Here is a 21,390-nt window from a genome sequence, read left to right as displayed (position 1 = left end):
AATCGTGAATAAATAATTTACCAAATTCGATTTTGTCTCGTCTGGTAAACGTCATCCGCTTGTATAGTAGCCATGCTTGTTGAATTATATACTATAACTCACACCAATGCCCATTTACGTAAATGAATATTTTCACTAAAACATAGGTTCAATTATCTTCAAGTATCTCATAATCATCATAAGATACTTTGTAGAAAAATGAAAGTTCCTAACCAATTAAAACTTCTGATTACACATGTGCAAGTTTTATTTTCAGATCACTTCAAGTTTTAATAGTTTACATTAACTATCTGTGTTATCATAGTTTACATTTATTCCCTTTTCTTGGAATACTTAAAAAAGGCTGAACTAATGGGTACATTTCGTGGCAGCTCTTGAATATGGTTATGTCTTGGATCATTGAAGGCATTTTCACATTCTCTATGCCAGTTCCATTTTCTTTTTCGGCAACTTTACCTGCTCCTCCTTCTGCCATGGAGACAACTTGCACTGATAGCTTCCGTCTATACTTGGCACTATCTTCTAAAAACTCCTGAAACAATTACATACATACGTAAACGATAGTGTTTGTGTAATCCGGTATTCTATACTCTATATCTATATCTATAGAATAACTGAAACGTTCAGGCAATGTATGAAATATTATTCATTTCATACTTTGCTTAGTTATTAGGTATATAGTTTGATATGTTTTGATAAACTTACGGCAAAATTTCAAATGATTCTTTGGATTCTGAGAATATTTAATATTTTAATATTTAATATCTTTGGATGATTTCTGAAAAACCGCTTCATTAAAAAGATACAGGGTGAAAAACATAAGTATACGCTACTCCGGCCTTCGACTCGGTGAATCGGAGAGCGCTATGGAAAATCATGGGACGCCTTGGAGTACCCGAAAAATTCTTTGCAGTGTGTAAAAACCTTCATACCAACAACACCGCTAGAATACAGCATAATGGCTCTACAACCGACCATTTCTTAACCAACTCCGGAATAAAACAAGGCTGCGTGTTAGCACCTTCACTGTTTAATATTTTCGCCATAGCTGTCTCGATAAGTGCTGATATGAGTATGCCTGTAAAAGGTTTTGGAATAAGTTTCAGATTTGATGGAGACCTGTTTAGCCTAAAGCACCTCAGAGTAAAAACCCGTACAAAGTTTATCAAGGAACTTCAATATGCTGACGACTGCGCACTAGCATCTCAGAGGATCTACAGAAAATGTTGGACCACCTATAAACATATATACGAAGCTTTAGGCCTTGGACTCAATATCGACAAAACCAAAATCCTGGTTAGTCCGCCAGAAAGCCTTCAAACAGATATCAGCGTGGAGAATAAAACTCTAGAACAGGTCGAGCAGTTCAAATACTTGCGAAGCTTCATAAATACTAGGGCTAACCTAGACACGGAAATACACAAGCGTATCAATTCGGCATCACGGGCATTGTGGAAGCTAAAGAACAGAGTGTTTCAAAATCACGACCTCAATCTGAAGACAAAGGCAGCTGTTTATAAAGCAGTGGTCCTCCCAACGCTTCTTTACGGAAGCGAAAGCTGGACGCCCTACAGGCGACATATTAAACAGCTTGAAGAAACGCAACAAGGTCATCTAAGACAAATAATGCACATCAGATGGTTCCACAAAGCTTCAAATGCAGAAGTCTTGCAGCGTGCGAGTAGTATAACAATTGAAACTAAAGTAACGAGGGCCCGACTCAGATGGAGCGGCCACATTCTGAAGATGCAAGACACAAGACTCCCCAAAATAGCTCTGTATAGTGAATTCACAGAGGGAGCTCGGAAACCAGGAGGCCAGTATAAGCGGTTCAAGGATATACTGAATCAATCCCTAAAATCAGCTTATGCCAATCCTAACTGGGAACAACTAGCGTTAGGCAGGTCACAGTGGAGGTCTTTGGTCCACAGTTATAATGGAGATTCGAGAAGAATACAGCGGCGGCCAGATCTGGTTGGTGACTATCCATGCCCGGAGTGTGGAAGGATCTGTAGGTCACGGTTGGGTCTCTTCAGTCACAGGAGGGCACACAGTCGTGATTAGCCCTAAGAAATTATAAGTTTGATCGCACCGATAGTTTTGTTTTCGAGTCATTTTGTAGATTTATTCTCGGTTTAACAGCAATGAAATGAAAACGTTACTCCAGTAGGTGTAACTCAATTATAAACGAACCTGGTATGTTTGAAAGTTCGGCAGCCAATGATGAGAAGATTGAATGCTTATACAAGCATTAGTATATTCAAGCTGGAGGAAGTCATTTTGTAGATTTATTGTAGATTAAGCAATTAGACATATACTTTTTGTAGCAATGCACATTTTGTTCACTCTATATCTTTGAAATGAAGCGGTTTATCAAAAATTATCAAAGAACCAAATAGCCTAGGGAATGATCCCTTGAAATTTTGCCACAAGTTTGCCAAACACCCTACATACAATGCCGCATGCGGAGTCGATAATGTGTGGGTGTAAAAGACGAGAACAATGAAGGGGGAGACAAGAAATCAGGAAGTAGACGCAAAACACACATGTGGCTCGTTCTAACGTTTAAATACGGGGTAAAGTTATGAGAGAAAATTGTACTACAATTTTAGATATCTTATGAAGTTTGGTACGCGTTTTCAATGTAGAATAGTTATTTCAGTAACTTAACGCTGAAACCTTTATTTTTCTGGATTTCGTTCACTTATTTCAGTTTTTAAGGTATCACTTTCCGCACTAGTGCGAGAAAAAATCACTTTTCACCAACGGTCTGGGGGAAATTCACTTTCCCACACTTGTGCGAGAAAGTATACCTTCGAAACAACAATGAGTGCGGGAAATTGGGTAAAAACGCACGGGGGTAGAAAAATATTATGAGCAAACACGAGGTATTTCATTTACCCATCGGCGCATTATACAAGAAAATATGAGGAATACTTTTATTTTACAAAACGTTCAAATATTCATTAGATACCGTCCAACTTTGTTTCAAGAGTCGGGTTCTTCGAATTTTTGGTATTTTTATGGTCATGCATAATCAGAAAACTGTAAGATGTGAGCGATATCTTATGTTGGAAAAAAATTCATCAAATGAAAATATACACGTATATGTTGACATCTCCTTTTTCCTTTGTGAAATAAAGAACAAATGAGAGACAGTTGTGTTATATTACCTCATAGAATTCAAGTATATCTTTCATCTTCAATGTTCTGAGGTACCCAACTTCCATTTCTGTTCTATCGAAGTTGTACTGCTGAGAAGTGATTTCAGACCAATACAGATTTGTTTGTGAAGCGAGCTGTTTTGGTTTTTCTAATCTCTGAGCGGCTAAAGCCTCTCGATGTCTCACAAACTCTTCTTCCTCCATAGACATTAGGTAAGGCTGAAAATCGAAGATGAATCCTCAGAGTTTTCAAAGGCAATTGTTATTGGTTTTATACACCCATAAATAGCCATCCCCTACAATATCTATGTTTGACAAAAAATTCAATGGTAAATATGAATTTCACAATCTGGATCCAACATATCAATTGAAAAATTGAAGTAAGACTTGTGTAAAATTCAATGGAGATATGACAAGAAAACGAAAAAAATTATCGTAAAAAAGCCTGCTGGCTATGTATTTTCATAGCGTGCATAGCTTACTTTCCCACTACTTCATACTACTTACTTTCATATCTTTTAAAAATTCTTCTATCCTATCATCTAGAAAAGCTGGATGCTTATCAGATTGCACTATAATACGCAAACCTTGAACACCATTCGATCTTCTGACACCACTGAAGACAATATAGCCTAATTGTTGCTGTAAAAAAATTTAAAAAATATCTTTTTTTACATATATATTTAATAACCAGTGAAAATAACGAAATTACTATTGATATTCAATAATTTAAAATAATAAATAAAATTTGGTCCCAAGTATTCCCCACTCCTGGAAAGTGAGGATTTTTGTGAAATATAGTACAAATATTATAAATAGGTATGTATTTGAATTATGATTTATGAATTACCTTCGTTCTCAAAATATTGAAACATGGTTCTTGAATAATTTTCGAAAATAATTCAAGCTTCATATTTGTTTCTGTTGACTGCATACCACACTGGTAATATAATTCAATGCAAGATGGCTTATGTATATCATTTTGAACTTCATACAGATAATAACAGCCTTTTTCTAATTTCAATTCTCTGTTCAGCAGAAGCTGTCGCGGCAGTAGAGGGCACATTTTCAAAGTGTTTCTCAGTTGTTCTTCAACAATATTAGCCATTTCCAAAGCTTTCGTTTTGTTCACATTTCCATGAACTAAACACTCAATGTGCATTTTTGATAAAACTTGTGGTATAAAAGCTTCTAATCTTTCAATGGTCAACTCTGAAATAATAATCTAAGAAATTTAACAACCCCCACTACAAATGGATAATTGGAATTTGATAACAAAATTATATGTACAGGGTGGGCAAAAGAAAACAGAAGCCACATTTCCGAGATCATTTTCAGAGAAACAAAGAATGGTTAAAATCGTAGCCTCCTACAATTTTTCATTTTTGAGTTACTTATTAGCAAAAAATGAGATTTTGACGATATCAAAAAGTTCTCATAACTTCTTGTCTTTGAAGTTACAGATCTAAAACTTGAACCTTCTACAGGCACTCTTTTACGTAGAATTCACAAAATATTTTTTCATTTCGAATCATTAGGCGAACTTTCGTTTTTTTAAATGCAAACTTTTATGAATTGATATTTTTAAATTGGGGAAAAATATTCTGTCAGTAGATTCTACGTATAAAAGTGCCTGAAAAGGTTCAAGTTCCAGATCTGTAACTTCAAAGACAAAAAAGTTATGAGAACTTTTCGAAATCGTGAAAATCTCATTTTTTGCTAATAACTCAAAAACGAATATTTGTAGGAGGCTACGGTTTTCACCATTCTTTGTTTCTCTAAAAAAGAACTCGGAAATATGTCATCCGTTTTTTTCTAGCTCTTAAAATTCTCGAGATCCCTTCAGTGGACAACCAATTTTGCCCACCTTGAGCAAGGTGGGATTGAATGGCAGCTCTGTAACCTTAAGAGAAAGAGAAGAATGGATGGCACGTTTCCGAACTAGATTTTCAAAAATAGATAATGGTCAAAACCTTATCCCTCTATCTTCTTTTGTTTTCAAAACTCGTTTTTCGGCTCTTCGAATTGGTACCCCTATCTCGTAAAGTTTTAGTGATATCGAAAAACAAATGTAACATAGGAGGACTGAAAAATCTTAGGCTACGCCAGTGTTCTTCCTAAAAAAAATTTCTGTAGCATGTTAGATTTGTTTTTTGATATCACTAAAACTTTTCGAAATAGAAGTTCCAAAAATCCAAAAATGTTATAATTTATTGGGCATGCCATTTGAAAAACGAAGTTGAAAGCTACTTCTGTTACAATACAACCGAGAATAACAGAAACTTGAAAATATAATGGATTTTCTTTTCATCCCAGATAGCACACTGAAAATCAATTTCATGAAAATATCTTCAGTTCGCCTTTTAATTTTGGGTGAGCTTAAGAAAGAATGAAAGTGTATAGCAACAATATCATTAATATATAAAATAGTAACTTGAACAAACCACTTACGTTCTGTTGCACCAAGAAGTTCTTGTTTTGTCCAAGAATGTTCCGTTAAAAGAACTGCTAAATAGTAAACAGCATGTTGATAGGGCTGTTCCGCATTGAAATTCCTCAAATTCCTTATATACTGAAAAACTGACTGATCAGAATGCGAAAATAGATATTCACATTTCCACTCACATTTTCTTTATATATTTCAAATCTCTTTGGATCAACTTTGAAAGAAGTCAGTCGGTCTATAATTTTTTCCAATAATATATGTTGTTTATCATTGTAACCTTCAATAGCCAACTATAGAAGTACAGATTCCATTAGCTTTAAGTATATACAGTGATTTTCCAACTTACAATTAGTCCATATTTAGTATTTATCAATTCATATTTCAATCCCGCTACTTCAGCAGAATAGGCATACTCATTCAATGCATCTCTAAATAGTTGTACCAACATATGGGTCAGATTACAATTCAAAGGATCCAAGTATGCCAATGGACTGACGAAATCGAACATCAAGTTAGCTTTTGGTAACTTATAAACATCATCCTGCTTGAACCAGACTCTGGTTAAAGCTGTATCTTTGATTATCAGTGGATGATCTGAGAACTGAAACAAAGTGGAATGTCAAATAGCATGGCGGAAGTATGTATATCTTTTCTTCAAAATCCACATGATCAAAACCTGAACTGTGAAAATTTTGAAGGCTTGAAAGTTTTATTATCGGAAATGATTAATTAAAAAAAATTTTCACAAATGCATAAAATGATTGTCATCCATAAATTGATTACCCGTTAAATGTATAAATAATACAAGATATTGGTATTTTGTTAAATTGTAACATACTGTAGAACCCTCTTTGTTGCTGACATCATCTAGAGGGTATAATTTGAAATCGCTTGGAATGAACTCATTTTTTTCAGGTAATTTCAATTCATCACAGAGACCTGCATTTTCCCAATCCTAGAAAAAGATATCGATGAAGTTATGAGATTATATTCACTTTCTTTTGTGATGATACATACACTCAAAATTTCTTTATCTATTTTAACAGTTTTATATTTCGTGCCATACCATGGTTCAACACTGTCCAATTCTGTGTTAAACTTTTTAGCTACAATGGCAACCCTGAAAAAACACATTGATGAAGAAATATAAAAAATAATAAATTCAACAAGGTTTATTATATACATTCACAATAAAACTTTTAAGCAATGCCAAAAGTCGCGGGCTCTTAAAGATTTGGCTTTCTATAGACGTTTTCGGAAACTTACTCGGGTTCATTCGATCCCTAACCTTTGCGTTCGTTTACCTAACCCGAACATCTAACCCGTGTTCGGAAAGTACGGAGCTGCTACCTCGATCACTGACTCGGGTTGATTTTCCGTAACCCTGCACAAAAGCAGGGTCGTTCGAATCGCTAGAGTCACCGCATGCGCACTGCAGTTTAGTTTTGTATCTGAAAAACGCGGAAATAAGCTTTCTACTCTTATACTCAATATTTATGGAAATAGAAGAGAATTCGGCTCAATGTGAAATGTGTGGTTTCATTAGCTAATTCCACTATAGCTGCAATTTTCCTCTTGCTCCTAATTTTGATGAATAGATATTGATATTGATCACTTGAAGGTCACACTACAAATTATAAGATATGGCAAACGCCAATAAATTCAAGCAAAGCATCAGAAAATCCAATTATTAATTGGGAACAGGAAACCAGAAAAACTTACTGGGAATAAAATCATTATATATTTGGTTATTTATTTATTTATTCTTGAAAATTACAACACTCAAGCTAGCAGCCCCTCCCAATTTCGATAAAATCTTGGTTATTGTTTTCTCTGCAAGATTGCAAGAAGATTCTTACGACTTTTTCTTATAAACTCTGTTTATGCATCAATAAAATGTGTAAAGTTTATAATAAATTTATATGACGTTTTGGTTATGTTATTCTTACGACTGACACTTCCAAATCCTAACCTGATAAGTTCGTGAACTTAGAACCGGGTCAGTGATCCGAGAAGATCCGTCACGTGACCTCAATGGATCGAGTTAGTAACCCTGAGTAAGTTTCCGAAAACGCCTTATGATGGTTTGAAATACCTTATAGCAGTCAAAACAATTTTTTTTATGCTAAATTCAGTACTGAAATGAATAACTGCGCATGTGATTTGTCAAAGTTCCAGTCTTTAGGGCTGATTTCAGTACTGAATAACATAGTGGCAAGAGGCTCTTATACATTCGAGAATTTGTAACACTTTCAATCAAATATTTACTACAATTTTTGGTTCGAGCCACATACAGGGAATAACTCATAACTATTTACCTCCTCAAAGAGGTAGAAGTTCGCTGAAACGTTTTTTCTTCAAACCAAAAATTTTAGTCAATATGCATCAATTGCTCATATAAACAAGCGCCAGATCCTACAAGCATATAGGCGTTTGTTGAGCGCATTTCGTAAAAAAAATCAAAAGAACCGCGAAGGTTTTGGTGCACTAACAACCGTTTTTTTTGGGAACAGCTCAGGGACAAAAAGCCCAAAAAGCTGTACTGGTGCATGAAGCAACACGCCTAATTATAACTGGTATTCAGATTGAGGAAATTTTCGTAAATTCAAAACCTTACAATATAAAGTATGGTTAAAAATTAAAATAAATGTTCAACTTGGAATACCATGAAAATATCACTAGATTTGGAACTTCACGTTTGAGTTACGAATCACATTCATTGTGGATGGGCCATAAAAGAATTAATACGATATTACCTTATTTTACTTGGCACTAAATCGTCCCAAACTTCTTCAATTGCCTCTGGTTTCCACTCAGTTACAACTAAATTACAAGAAAGGACATCTTCCATGGGATAATCCTAAAATCCATAAAAGTTATATCTAATTCAACTTCCAAATGAGCTATTCACATGCCTGCATAAAGTGTACTAGAGATGATATATAACCCCTTGGGGACTCTTTATCTTTGAATCTGAATGTCATTTCTCCTATATCTCTATTTTCATCATGAACCCATTTCAATGGACCTAGTTGTTTCAACATATTGACATACTGAAAAAACAGAACTGAACTCTAGAATTCACTCAAGAGCACTTTATAATTACTTGGAATACTAATTTGATGATCTCATCTGTGTGCTTCATTCCTTCTTCTGTAAGATCTACAGCTATAGTGAAGAAAGTGAAACCACGAGGTGTGGGGCGTGCACCAGCAACTAAGCTGTTAGACCAGCCCCTTGATTTCAAAGCAGACAAGATACTTCCAGGACCTTCATGTCCCATGAGATGGCTAGTATAGTGAATAGGCTGAAATACATCAGATATCATTTGTACATTCGAGATTATCGAATATTTGAATTCACAATTCTGAAATCATAGTTATAAAGGGTGTTACATAGTTTGACTGCGGGTATAGGTCACCCAGATGATTTCAAACCACCCATGGTTATAGGGTCTACAATATCTATTGTTGAAGATACAAGCTGTTTCATTCCTGAAGTCCATTTCTTCAAAAATCATTACGTATATTTTATTCATTTTTGGTTGGAATGTATCACCTGCACATCCCCATCAACTGGTATTGCCGAGAAACCAGAAATCCAGGCCCGGATCCGTAAAATTCATAAGAAGGTAACATGTCCATAAATCGAAATTAATGATTATTATCAGAAGAGAGCAGGATACCCTAAATGAGATCAAATGTATTTCATAACTGCTTCTCACTTCGTAAGGAAAAATGACCTCAAATACAATTCAACAATATCCAGTTACCTGAATCTACATCGACAAAATATCTTGCATGCATCTTGATAAGCGACTTACCTGGGAAGAACATATAACTAAGAAAACAGGTTGACTATAAGTCAAAAAGCTTCATTGGCAAATAGGTAGAAAATCCAAATTATCACTTGAAAACAAGCTTTTTATATATAAATCAATTATCAAACCCATTTGGACCTATGGAATTGAGCTCTGGGGATATTCAAGAAAATCTAACATTTACATAATTCAGAGAAGCCAATCTAAAATACCAAGGATGTTAGCAAAGGCACCCTGGTATGTTAAACACTGCATACAGATCTAAACATTTCCTATGTGAAAGAAGTCATCCAGGACAGAAGTAACAGACATCACACAAGACTGGAGAGCCATAAAAACGCCCTAATCTTATTGCTTGAGGAAAATATGGACCAAATGAATAAAGTAACCTGTATCTTGTATAATGAGCAATATGAACCCTACAACCCCAGGTTATTTGCAATCGTTTGGGTGTCCTCTTCCTGCAGTAGAGCTATGTACAGGGTGGGCAAAATTCGATGGTATTGAATGACAGCTCTGGAACCGTAAGAGCTAGGAAAAAATGGATGGTACGTTTCCGACCTCGATTTTCAAAACATTGTAAATGGCCAAAACCGCATCCCTCTATCTTCTTTTGTTTTCGAGTTATAAGTGAAAACTCATTTTTTGGCTCTTCGTACTGGTGCCTCTATTTCGTAAAGTGCCAGTGATATCGAAAAACAACAAATGTTACATTCTACAGACACTTTTTCATGTAGAATGTAGTGGCGTAGTCAAAAATTTTTTCAGTCCGCCACTCCAGTGATATAGTGATAACTTTTATTCTTTTAAATATAAACTCTATGTTATTTTTACATATTTCAGTCCCATATTTTTTTCTGATTCGGAATATATAACGTAAGTCGTGTTTCTGATTGTTTTTCAATAAAAAAACAACTCAAAAACTAGTTCGATATAGTTGGGAGGTCATTTCATTGATAATATGATAATGAACTTTATGCTCATATATTATGTCAGGTTATGAGAGATTTTGGAGATCACTTTCATTCCGGATATTCGAGAAGATGCTCGGGAAATGAGGAAATTATGAGAATTTCAATGACTACTTCATATTTACCAATTAACCTCTACTAGTACTGGAACAGCCTTATTATTTGTGAAGGTGTTTGAAAAGGCTGTGGTACTGGTATTTCGATTATCTACTAGTTGAAAATGTTTCGGAACATATTCAGTTGAATCCAGGTTTATAAAATTACCTGAAAGTGATTCATTCCATATTGGAAAATTTCTCATCCTTTCAAATATTCGGAATGGAAGTGATCTTCAAAATCTCCCAAATTAGTAATAATAATGAGGTTTATACTTTGAAATCTACAAGGGTGTTACAATTTTAAAATCTGAATAATAAACCTAAGGAAATCCATTAAAGGCAAAGCCTGTGTCATTTAATAACCTGACACAATTTAGGAGCATAAAGTTCATTATCATATTTTCAATGAAATGACCTGCCAACTAGACCGAACTAGTTTTTTTTTGGAAGAACAATCAGAGACACGACGTATGTTATATATTCTGAATCAGAAAAGAATATGGGACTGGAATATGTAAAAATAACACAGGGTTTATATTTAAAAAATAAAAGTTATCACTATATCACTGAAGTGGAGCACTGAAAAAATCTTTGACTACGCCATTGCATTCTACATGAAAAAGTAAACAACAAAGTTAACAATCTTTTGAAAATCGAGGTCGGAAACGTGCCACCCATTTTTCTCTAGCTCTTACGTTTACAGAGCTGCCATTCAATCCCATCCAATTTTGCCCACCCTGTACATTTAACTATGAAAGACCCTGTATTACCTAGAACCACACACTTAATAATTTATAATTATGGCTAATATTTCAAGTTATTATTACATAATTAATTCAGATTATAGTACTTGGTTCCAATTTTACTTGAATCTTATAAAATTTAAGCAATAACTATTCTTCAAACTCACTGCTGCTTTATATTCATGTCTAAAATCTTTGCAAGGAAATATAATGTTTAAGTTCCTGACATCTTTCACTGGATGAATATAAGTACATGTTTCAAAATGTCCTTCGTTAAATGGGGCATCACTCCACTCAGGAAGGGGAGAGTTTTTATTTTCCACATTGTGAAATAACTCTACCACTGTTGCTTCAAGTTCATCCAAGCTCTCTATATGATTACACCATTATTAAATCAAACCAAACATTCAGAAAGAAAACCATACCTTTACCCAGTACAGCCAAACTCATTAAATTAGACGAATACCAAGTATTATGAAATTTCAAAAGCTCTTCTCTGACATTAATCCCTTCACGTTTTGGTAATATTTCTAAGGTATATCGGTTGCCTGAAAGAGAAACCTTGGGGCTGAGCTTCTAATTTGTTTAATAATAATACGGAAGTTGTACAGGGTGTACCAAATTTGATGTTCAATGAAAGCAGCTTGTGAACTATAAGACTAAGGGACAAATTTTCAATGAGTTCCGATCTCTTTTTTCTGAATTATTAGATATTAGAATTCAGATCGTAAATGTTCTGTTTTGTTCTCGAGTTACAGGGCGTCTCCGTGAAATGACTGTTCTGTTCGCTATCTTGGTTTCTGTTTGAGATATTCCTTACTTCAGTGCTTTTTCGAGTTTGTCCTAGGTTGCGTTTCACTCAAAATTTTGATTCACTTTATGTGTATTCCTCATGAAATGAAAACTTTCACTAAATTTCTCCTTCTCACTTGACATTATCATGGGGTATGAAAACGAAAATGGTACTGTGGCTATACACAGGGGTAGTACACCCTATTATCACCTATGCGTCTCTAGCATGGTGGACTAAAACCCACAAGTCATTTCAAAGAACTCAAAAACGAATCAAGATATCTATGATTTGCTTTCTGATCTTATCATTTTGAAAAAAGAGATCGGGGATTTTTGAAGATTACACGGGTCAACACCAAATTTGACTTTGAGTGCAAAGCATAAAATTTCGATAGTTTAGATCCTAATTAGACGAAAAAAAAATATATGGCATGAAAAAGTTTGCTTCTGTGTTTAGGAGACTGATTCAACGATAGCATTTACACTAAAAACAATCAACATGTGGAGCCCATGGCTTGTCTTGATTCCAAACAGGAAAGTCAAAATATGCTTCATAGGCTTCAGAGAGAACGTGAGATGTCTTTAATTCGTATTTCACGTCACGAATTATAATAAATTGACCACATATAAAACAAAATGCATCAGCATCGTATTTACATTTTCTTGACGATATTTGAAGTTTGTCTGGGCTAGTAAACAACACCTGATCATTGTTTATGACTCGAGTGCCCTCTAGCGGCACCTTGTAAACGTAAACACCCCACTCTCATCGGACGATCTTTTTGAATTATTAAAAATTATAAAAAAAATGAAGAACGACTATTAATACTATAACTATCACAAAAGCAAACTTTATACCAAAAAAAGTTATTTTCTTTTCGTTTTTGTGCATAATTAACCGGAAAATCCTAGTATAAACGTTAGGACAAAGAACAAAAATATTTTTGTAGAGTCGTGTTATCGCGACGCTAAGTCTTCTAGATGTAGAAATGTTTTCAGTGATCAACGAATTTGGGACACCCTGTATATAGTTAACTTGAAAATATGGAATTTTTCAATATCCACAAACTAAAGAAAATGAATTATATGATTCTCATTAGGATAACTTCTTACCACTACTCATCTTTTACAATCACAATTAAGTCTTGAGGTCAAGAAGCACTCATGATAGCTAAAAATCTCCATCTAAAAGTGAAAATTATGTAATTCAATTTCTTCAGTTCAATTATAGATTTCCATCAAGTATAGACTACATTAATTCAATATCCACAATTATTTCCTAAAAAATTGGCAGCAGTAGAACAGTTTCAAACAAAGATTATAGAGTAATAATCTTTGGTTTCACATTTTCCACCCATTTTCAATTTCTTTGTCAAACTGAAGCTTGTGTTTTTTGTTGTTAATAGAAATGCTGACTTAATTTCAAACATACCTGTACCAAATGTGTGGTAAGGATGATCTGGATCAGCAAGATGCTTATCCAATTGATCCAATCTCCAAAGATCACTCTGAACATTTTTGTCATGTTCTGAATTAACAGCATTCAACTCTTTATCTGTGGCACTCTCAGTGAATAATGGTGCAATGAAGAATTGAGCAAATCTAAAATATACAATGCAAAATTATCCAGATCAAATAGAATAAAATATCCCCTCACCTATCAAGAGCACTTGATAGATGCTCAGGTACAACATCAAAGTAGTAAATAGTGTGATCTGGATATGTTGCTGCATTACTACTGCCCCCATGTTCACTCAGAAATTTGTTATAGTCATTTTCATTAGGATACTTTTCAGTACCTAAAAACAGCATATGCTCACAGAAGTGAGCTAAGCCCTTCACATTCTTAGGATCACTCATATACCCTAAAACATATTTTTAAGTGCAAGCAAATTTATTCATTCCCATAAATCATCTTTTATTCAAAAATTGTTATCTGCCTCAAGCACTTTCAACTATTATTAATTATCAATTTATCAATACAATTCAGACAAAGTAATATGTTCATGTTACGATAATGTGGAAACTTTTTTGTTAAATAAGATTTGATGTAGAAGTTTCTAGAAAAATTAATCCAGAATTAGTTTTTACTCCTACCACTTTTAATTCTGGATGTGTTACATTCAACTCATTGAGTCACTGAATGATTTGGAAAACATGTAACCATTTAATAGAAGAGGATAAATAAGAGTTGGTTTATACTGGCCAGTTTTTTTAGATGTAAACCCACAATAATACAACTATGTTTAAAAGTTCAAGCCTCAAAATATAGATATTTTGACTGGCCAAAAAATGATTAGAGGATTAGGGAATAAGTTACTGGCCAGCATAAACCAACAGTAATTCATACTTCACAGAATACTAAGCTACAATAGCCAACGTTCTGATTATATATATATGGTCTATTATATACTGAGGATTTTTGAAATAAATAAATATTATTCTTTTCAGTAAGAAAACCAATTTTCCATACACTTCTTGTGACTACTTTATGAGCTCTATTGTCAATGTGTTAATCTTTTCCTCAGGAGATATGACAAAAAATATTAAAACTAACCAACATTTACATCCATTGCAGCTGCTGATTTATCGGTACTTGGATCACTGACAAGCAGAACTTTCAATTGATTTGAAAGAATAAGACCTCTATATAGCCTTTTGTCTTCTTTGGACTTGAAGATGTTGTCAAAACGCTGTGAAACCATCGTGGCCGATTTATTTTTCACAGGTACAGTACCTTCAGAAGCTAGTTGTCGTAAACTAAAAATTATAGTTGCCTTAAAATTTAAAAAGGCATTTAAGGTTACTGCTTACCTGAAGAAGAGATATTTCGAGTTGTTACCAAAAATATTCTTCCAGAGAATAGGTCGATTGCAAATTTTCATTCAGTCAATTATAAAAGTATTCAGAAATCAGAACAGCTTGTTTTCTATTGAACATGAATAATGAGTGATGTGTCAGTATTGAATGTGTTCATGATTATTTGCAATCCATGTTTAATTTATGAAAATGAAGTGATTTTTCCTACAAAAATATTGCTTTAAAATGAATTAAATATGGGATATATCAAAATATCAATAATACAGGAGGCATAGAATATTAATTGTCAATTTGACAACGAACATGTGACTCGATTACGAAAACCAAAGAACAATCTTTAGCTGAGTTCGGAATCTTTGTCGTTCAAGTCGATTTGATTATTTTATTGGATTTGCCAAAGACTAGTGAACGAAAATTTTCTTTTGACTTAAAAGTCAATCAAGTTTTATGGTGCATGTGGGTGGATGATTCTATGACGTTTTAAATCATTTTCAATTTTCATAATATAGAAAAAAATATAAGTTTGGATTGGAAAAAGTACAAATCAAACAGGTTTAATTATGATGAATAGAAGCTCATTTAGTGACTATATGAGTTTATCAGCAAATTGGAGGAAAACGTAAATAAATCGATGTTATAGAATTAGGTAACTCAATAAGAATTGTGGAAAACGTATTCGTATTTGTCATCATCCTATATATATTTCAGCCCATAAGAAAAATGGATTACAAGAGTGAATATAAATTAAAGTCGCCTTCCCCTACCAGTAGTATAGCTTCAAGCTTAAATTTTGTCCCGAGAAGTCCATCAATACCTTTACCAGTTACTCAACGGGATTGTATGTCAGCTGCTACGAAGAGATATAAATATTTACGTCGAATATTTAAATTTAATCAGATGGATTTTCAGTTTGCTCTGTGGCAAATGGTCTACTTATTCATAGCGCCACAAAAAGTTTACCGAAATTTCCATCATAGGAAACAAACTAAGTCTCAATTTGCTAGAGATGATCCAGCATTCTTAGTTATTTTTGCAGCTTGTTTGTGCATAACTTCAATAGGGTTTGCTGTGATTTTACGTTTAAGTTTCTTACAGTTTATTCATTTTTTACTTTATGTTGTATTTTTTGACTGCATAGGTTTAGGTATTATCATTGCTACACTTTTTTGGTTCATTTTAAATAAATATTTCAGAGTTGATGAGCATTCTGAAGATGTTGAATGGGGTTACGCATTTGATGTTCACTTGAATGCTTTTTTTCCTCCTTTAGTACTACTTCATTTTTTCCAATTATTTTTCTATAATGGTTTAATCAGTCATGAATGGTTCATTTCAAGATTTTTAGGTAATACATTTTGGCTAGTTGCTGTATTATATTATATGTACATAACATTCTTAGGATATAGCTCTTTATATCTTTTGAAAAGAACTCATTTGATTCTATCTCCTATACCTGTGTTTTTATTCATGTGGGTTGTGAGTTTACTAGGAGGTTTCAATATAACTCATGCCCTCATTACATTTTATAAAAGAAGAGTCATATGAATTCAACTTATATTCAAAAAAAGCATGTAACTTGTAATATAATTTTTAAATGCTAATGATTATTTATGAAAATGATGTATTTCTGAATAAAAAATACACTTCTCAATTAATTAATGGTATTCAATATTTTATAATGAAAAGCTGAGTACAAATTTGGATTGTTTCAACACAAACATGTGTTTTTTTGAAAACCATATCTAACATCGTCGGGAATAGAATCGAAGTCTCCCAATAGATGACGGCGTTAAGAAAATGACATCTATCCAAACAATTTCCTGAACCAAGAAAAATCATGTTAATTGTGAAAATTCTTTATCTGAATTGAAAAATTCAGCTTCCAGCTGATGAATTTCTGCCGGAAAAAATTTCCATACATCCGGTTGTAGCTGTAGTTGGGCAAAATTTTGTTATTTCAAATGGGACACCCTATAGTTTATTACTTTTCTGAATTCTGCAGAAAATCTAAACAACGGTTAAATTCAACTTCCCTGTATCCAAACCTCAAGGTTCATGAGATTTTAATTTATTTGATTTAGATATTTAAGAATTTGGGTCTTGAAAGGAAGCAATTAATACAAAACTGATATTTATTTCAAAAAAGAGAAATGGTAAACAAAAGAATATCAGATGTACAATATTTACAAAATATAGAAATCTTATCAGTTTCAAGCTCATTGGTCATATTTTCCAAGGAGTAACAGCCTGAAACATTTTCACAAGAGCAATGAATTATTAGATCTCAATGTCTTGATTTATGCTTTATTTTTTCTTTTGAATAGTCTGACTCAGAAGAACTATCCCTTCTCTTTTTATGGCTCTTCTTTTTTTTGCTTTTTTGTGTATTTTTATCCCTTTGGATTTCCTCTCTCGAGTCTTTATTACTTTTTCTTGAATTCTTCTTTTCTTCATAATCATCATCTGAATAACGAGAAGAATCTCTTCCACTCCTCTTCTCTTTAGAATATTTCATATACTCATCAGTTTTTTCTCTGTATTTTCTATTATACTCTATTGAAGAACTTCTTGATCTACTCCTATTTCTTATCTTCGATTTCTTCCTTCCATATTCTTCAGGTGATTTTTCCGATCTGCTAGTAGCATTCTTATTACATTTTCTTGAATTCCTATTTTCTTCATAATCATCATCTGAATAATCTCTTCCTCTCCTGTTATCCTTAGAATCTTTCCTATATTTATAAGTTTTTTCTCTGTATTTTCTATCGTACTCTATTGAAGAACTTCTTGATCTACTCCTATTTCTTATCTTCGATTTCTTCCTTTCATATTCATCAGGTGATTCTTCCGATCTGCTAGCATTCTTTGTTTTTGATTTTCTCCTTTCAGAATGCCATTTTTCAGGTTTACTTCTGCTCTTTTCAGGTTTTGCATGCTTCCTTTTATCAGAATCATCTGAAGAATCACTTGTGCTTGATTCATTCATTGTGTTTGATGTATTACAGTCTTTTGAATCTTTCCCATATTTTGACATATTCTGATCAATGTATTTTTCTTTAGATCTGGTTCTTTCATAATCATATTTTGATTCTCGATTGAATTCTTTAGTACTTGAATCTTTTAATTTCTTCTTTACAGTTTCATATTTATCAATTCCAGATTCGGATTTAACAGAAATATCTTCATCAGAAGAATGTTCTGCTTTTATTATAGTTTGATCTCCTCTCATCCTGTCATATTTAGGAGTTGAAACTTCTTCTTTCTTTATTTGGGACGTACCAGCTCTATTCTCATATATTTCTTCTGAAGATTTTGGTTCCCCATCAATAAAAATTTTGTCATGAGAAGAACCTCTCTTATTTTCTTCCATTAGTTTATATTGCTCAAATTTTGCATTATCTGTGAAAATACAGTATATGTAAGAATTTTTAATTTTTTACCATAAGTTTTTTATAATGAACTGGATGAACACTATACTGAATTCAAGAAACATTATGAGCACGCTTTGTGGTGAAACCCTTAGACTGAAACCCAGCAGAAGGCACCAGCAAGAAGCCATTCTGCCACCTCTACTCTGGTTACTCTTGGTAAACAACATAATTGCTATCATCGGCTCACTTGATATATACATTCAAGCATATACGGATGGCATAGTTGTCTTGGTGCCGGGCAGTGACTCTGCCATTTCAGCTCCAGGAAACACCATTCAAGGTTGGCGTGAGGGTGACCAGTTGCGCGCTGACCTTCAGTGTTCCCTTTACTAGGAGGAGGAAATTATAAATTACTCCTCCAAATCTCTACGGAAAATCAATTCAGCTTGTGGAAAAAGCCAAATATCTGAATGAAAAGCTCAACTGGAACTCCCAGGTGGACAAAACCATCCACAAAGCCAGACACTCCCTCTGGGCCTGCCAAAGAATATTTGGAAAGACTTGAGGAATAGGGAATACTCCTTCTGACGAAAATGATGTATTTTTCATGAAATATCTTTGAAACGTCACATTTTGAAATAACCATTTCAACCGTATCCCAAAAAAAAAATTATTTTAAGTACTCAAAAATGTAAAATAAAAATGGGTATTTAAAATTCAAAGCGTTTCGTTTCTATTGCACAAGTTGGCAACATCGACTAAAATATGCCTTGATAATAAAGGACAACAAATGCATTATCTTGATGAGATAGACAAAGATGGCTGTTTATGAAGTCTGCGACGAACGAGGAAAGTCGTAAAATTTTATGGCCTGTTGCAGTTGAAGCTCGCCAGTAAGTACGCGCCTGTAGATCAACAGCTGTTATTTTATAAACAAGCTGATCGGACATTGTTCTTTTCATTGTCTTGTATGCGCTGTTGCCAAATCGTAAACTCCGCACAAAGCGATTTAAATTTTAAAACCCCATATTTGAAGGATGATTTTGAATAGTTTCCGGGGTGAAATTGAAAAAATCATGAATGAAACTCATAATTATTCAGTTTAAACTTGCATATGAAGTGATAACCCAAATTGAGGAGAATTCCCCATTGATTAGACTGATAGTGTTGCCTGATGGTTTCTTGTAAAAGGGCGCCAAAAAACCCAAAACAAACTTGCAAAACTCGAAACATCCGATTTCATCCGATTTCTGGGCCATTTTGCTGTACTCCAACCTTCATAGTGCCAGTCTAGGCAGGCTAGCGACAGTATTTCAGGCCGAAATATTCGTGGGCAAAGGGTCCTTGTCCACCCAGTCCGCGCCACTAGCTAGGACTATCTCTGGACCTCCTGACCACTAGTTAGAATTTTGTAGGACCAATCTGGATGTCTTTAAGGACACTGCAAAGTCAGAGCTCATCTACACAAACTCAAATAGTCAATGAAATACTCTATAGGCTTTGCCTGGAGAAGGACAAAACCATCAGGTATATCCTCCGTCAGACTTGGAACCTTTGGTTGTTTCAAGCTGAATGTAGAGGAGCTCATGAATCGCTCCCTCATTATCTCTTCTCTCAAAAAGATGGGACTGGAGAGGGAAGTATAGATCACCGAGCTTGTTTTCTGTATACCATAAGTTTGAAACATTTCAAATTCTTAATAACTACAATACTCCAATTAAATTGTGAATTTCAAGCAAACACTACTCCAGAACTTGGTAAAGAACATTCATAAGTGAGAGTTACTTACTGATAACTTTTGATTCCCGAATAAAATCTTCCTTAGTAATCGGTACAAGGAATAGTCCGTTGAGGGTCACAATTTCATCTGTATTATTTAGTTTAACAGCAACTCTTCCAGACCATTCATCACAAAATTGTACCTGGAATTATAAGAAGTATGCAAACATATTTTTCATGAGCACTCGCTTTTCCTTTTATTCCTAAATGATGTTATTTTAATTTTGATGAGAGAATACTATACTCACTTCACATAACTTTCCCTTCTGTGATCCAGCAACAATTTTAGCAAAAACTCCTTTAGCCAGTACTAACTTTTTACCATTTTTATCAAAAACATCTTTATTTTGTATATCTAGAATTTTTTGAGCCCCCAAGCCCAAACCCTTAGGTCTAAGATTAGGTTCAGGAGGTTTAACACATCTGCAAATAGATTTTTGAATCAATACTTCTCATTCTTATTGTGAAAAAAAAACAATTAATTACTTAGATTGATTTTTTCCAATTGACATTCCTTCTTTCCATCCCATACCTCTCAAACATGCTAGACCAAAATCTTCAATTGGTACACTTTCATAATCATCCATGGATGGTTCTATACCATCTTGAACAGCTGCATTGTCCTCAAGAGGAAGAGTATGTATTTTAGTAGTATCTTTATTTTGCTCCAATTTATTTCGAGCCTCTGTAAGACAAATTATGATTCAAATTAATACTGCATTTTTTTCAAATTTATAGTTACCCCTCAAAAGCTGTCTTGCTGCTAATTCTTCGATTGTCAATTCAGAATCAGGCCTCAAATCTTCACTACTTGTTTCCGTTTTAATTTTTTTATTTTTGAGACTTTCACGTTCAATTTGGCTAACTATATTATTTGCATCACCTTTAATTGGAATAACCAAAGGAGCTTTTTCAATTTTTTCAATTGCACTGAAAAGGTGAGGTGACTATAAACAATATGCATTTATGGAACATAATTTATGCAAAAATTAAAAATGTTACATACTTTTTAACTTTTATTTCTGTTCCTTCCAAACAGTCTATGAATTCTACAGATTTATCTTCCTTTGGAATCGAACTAAAAGCGTTTGGTTTCTTGGAAAGTTTATTGAATAAGAAGGATATTTTTTTTCCATTAGAATTCATGTTGACGAATCACCAGAACATCAATGGAGCTATACATACAGAGAAAGAGCTATATCAGAGACAACCTTTTGCAGTCTCTTGACTATGTTAATTATTTAAACAATATTAAATATTAAAAAATACCAAAATTTCAGTATTATGACAACAGTCATAGAAATTAAAACTTACTTGTTAGGTTAGGTATACACCACAGAATCACCAAATGTTCTGTGGCCCCTCTGCTAGCTGTCGGCTGTCGGT

At 33.8% G+C, this 21,390-nt stretch overlaps 3 protein-coding genes across 5 annotated transcripts; 1 reads left to right on the top strand and 2 right to left on the bottom strand.

The window, feature by feature from the left end:
- Positions 1 to 231: 231 nt before the first annotated feature.
- LOC123317796 (insulin-degrading enzyme) lies at positions 232 to 15,144 on the bottom strand. Its single transcript, XM_044904409.1, has 18 exons — positions 14,849 to 15,144; positions 14,592 to 14,794; positions 13,692 to 13,899; positions 13,467 to 13,636; positions 11,668 to 11,790; positions 11,410 to 11,612; positions 8,717 to 8,917; positions 8,526 to 8,663; positions 8,367 to 8,470; positions 6,628 to 6,730; positions 6,449 to 6,565; positions 5,957 to 6,211; positions 5,790 to 5,900; positions 5,616 to 5,736; positions 4,015 to 4,376; positions 3,672 to 3,806; positions 3,174 to 3,383; positions 232 to 532 (listed from the first exon to the last, which is right to left on the bottom strand). The coding sequence occupies exons 1-18, from the start codon at positions 14,917 to 14,919 to the stop codon at positions 299 to 301; spliced, it is 3,069 nt and encodes a 1,022-aa protein (XP_044760344.1). The 5' UTR covers positions 14,920 to 15,144; the 3' UTR covers positions 232 to 298.
- A 158-nt stretch (positions 15,145 to 15,302) lies between these two features.
- LOC123312061 (protein unc-50 homolog) lies at positions 15,303 to 16,412 on the top strand. Its single transcript, XM_044896258.1, has 2 exons — positions 15,303 to 15,500; positions 15,563 to 16,412. Exon 2 carries the CDS (start codon positions 15,575 to 15,577, stop codon positions 16,397 to 16,399), a length of 825 nt encoding a protein of 274 aa, XP_044752193.1. The 5' UTR covers positions 15,303 to 15,500; positions 15,563 to 15,574; the 3' UTR covers positions 16,400 to 16,412.
- A 560-nt stretch (positions 16,413 to 16,972) lies between these two features.
- LOC123322594 (G-patch domain and KOW motifs-containing protein homolog 1) lies at positions 16,973 to 21,330 on the bottom strand. Of its 3 annotated transcripts, none has more exons than XM_044910543.1 (7): positions 21,319 to 21,330; positions 21,011 to 21,179; positions 20,747 to 20,934; positions 20,491 to 20,689; positions 20,253 to 20,427; positions 20,015 to 20,147; positions 16,973 to 18,253 (listed from the first exon to the last, which is right to left on the bottom strand). In XM_044910543.1, exons 2-7 carry the CDS (start codon positions 21,148 to 21,150, stop codon positions 17,139 to 17,141), a joined length of 1,950 nt encoding a protein of 649 aa, XP_044766478.1. In that variant the 5' UTR covers positions 21,151 to 21,179; positions 21,319 to 21,330; the 3' UTR covers positions 16,973 to 17,138. The 3 variants fall into 3 exon arrangements, with proteins under 3 accessions (XP_044766478.1, XP_044766477.1, XP_044766476.1); XM_044910542.1 differs by lacking the exon at positions 21,319 to 21,330 and adding an exon at positions 21,274 to 21,288; XM_044910541.1 differs by lacking the exon at positions 21,319 to 21,330 and having other exon boundaries at positions 21,011 to 21,265.
- Between the last annotated feature and the right edge of the window lie 60 nt (positions 21,331 to 21,390).

Source organism: Coccinella septempunctata, chromosome 1 (assembly GCF_907165205.1).
Source record: "Coccinella septempunctata chromosome 1, icCocSept1.1, whole genome shotgun sequence".
Classification (NCBI taxonomy): Eukaryota; Metazoa; Arthropoda; class Insecta; order Coleoptera; family Coccinellidae; genus Coccinella; species Coccinella septempunctata.
This window is presented reverse-complemented; position numbering and strand designations above follow the sequence as displayed.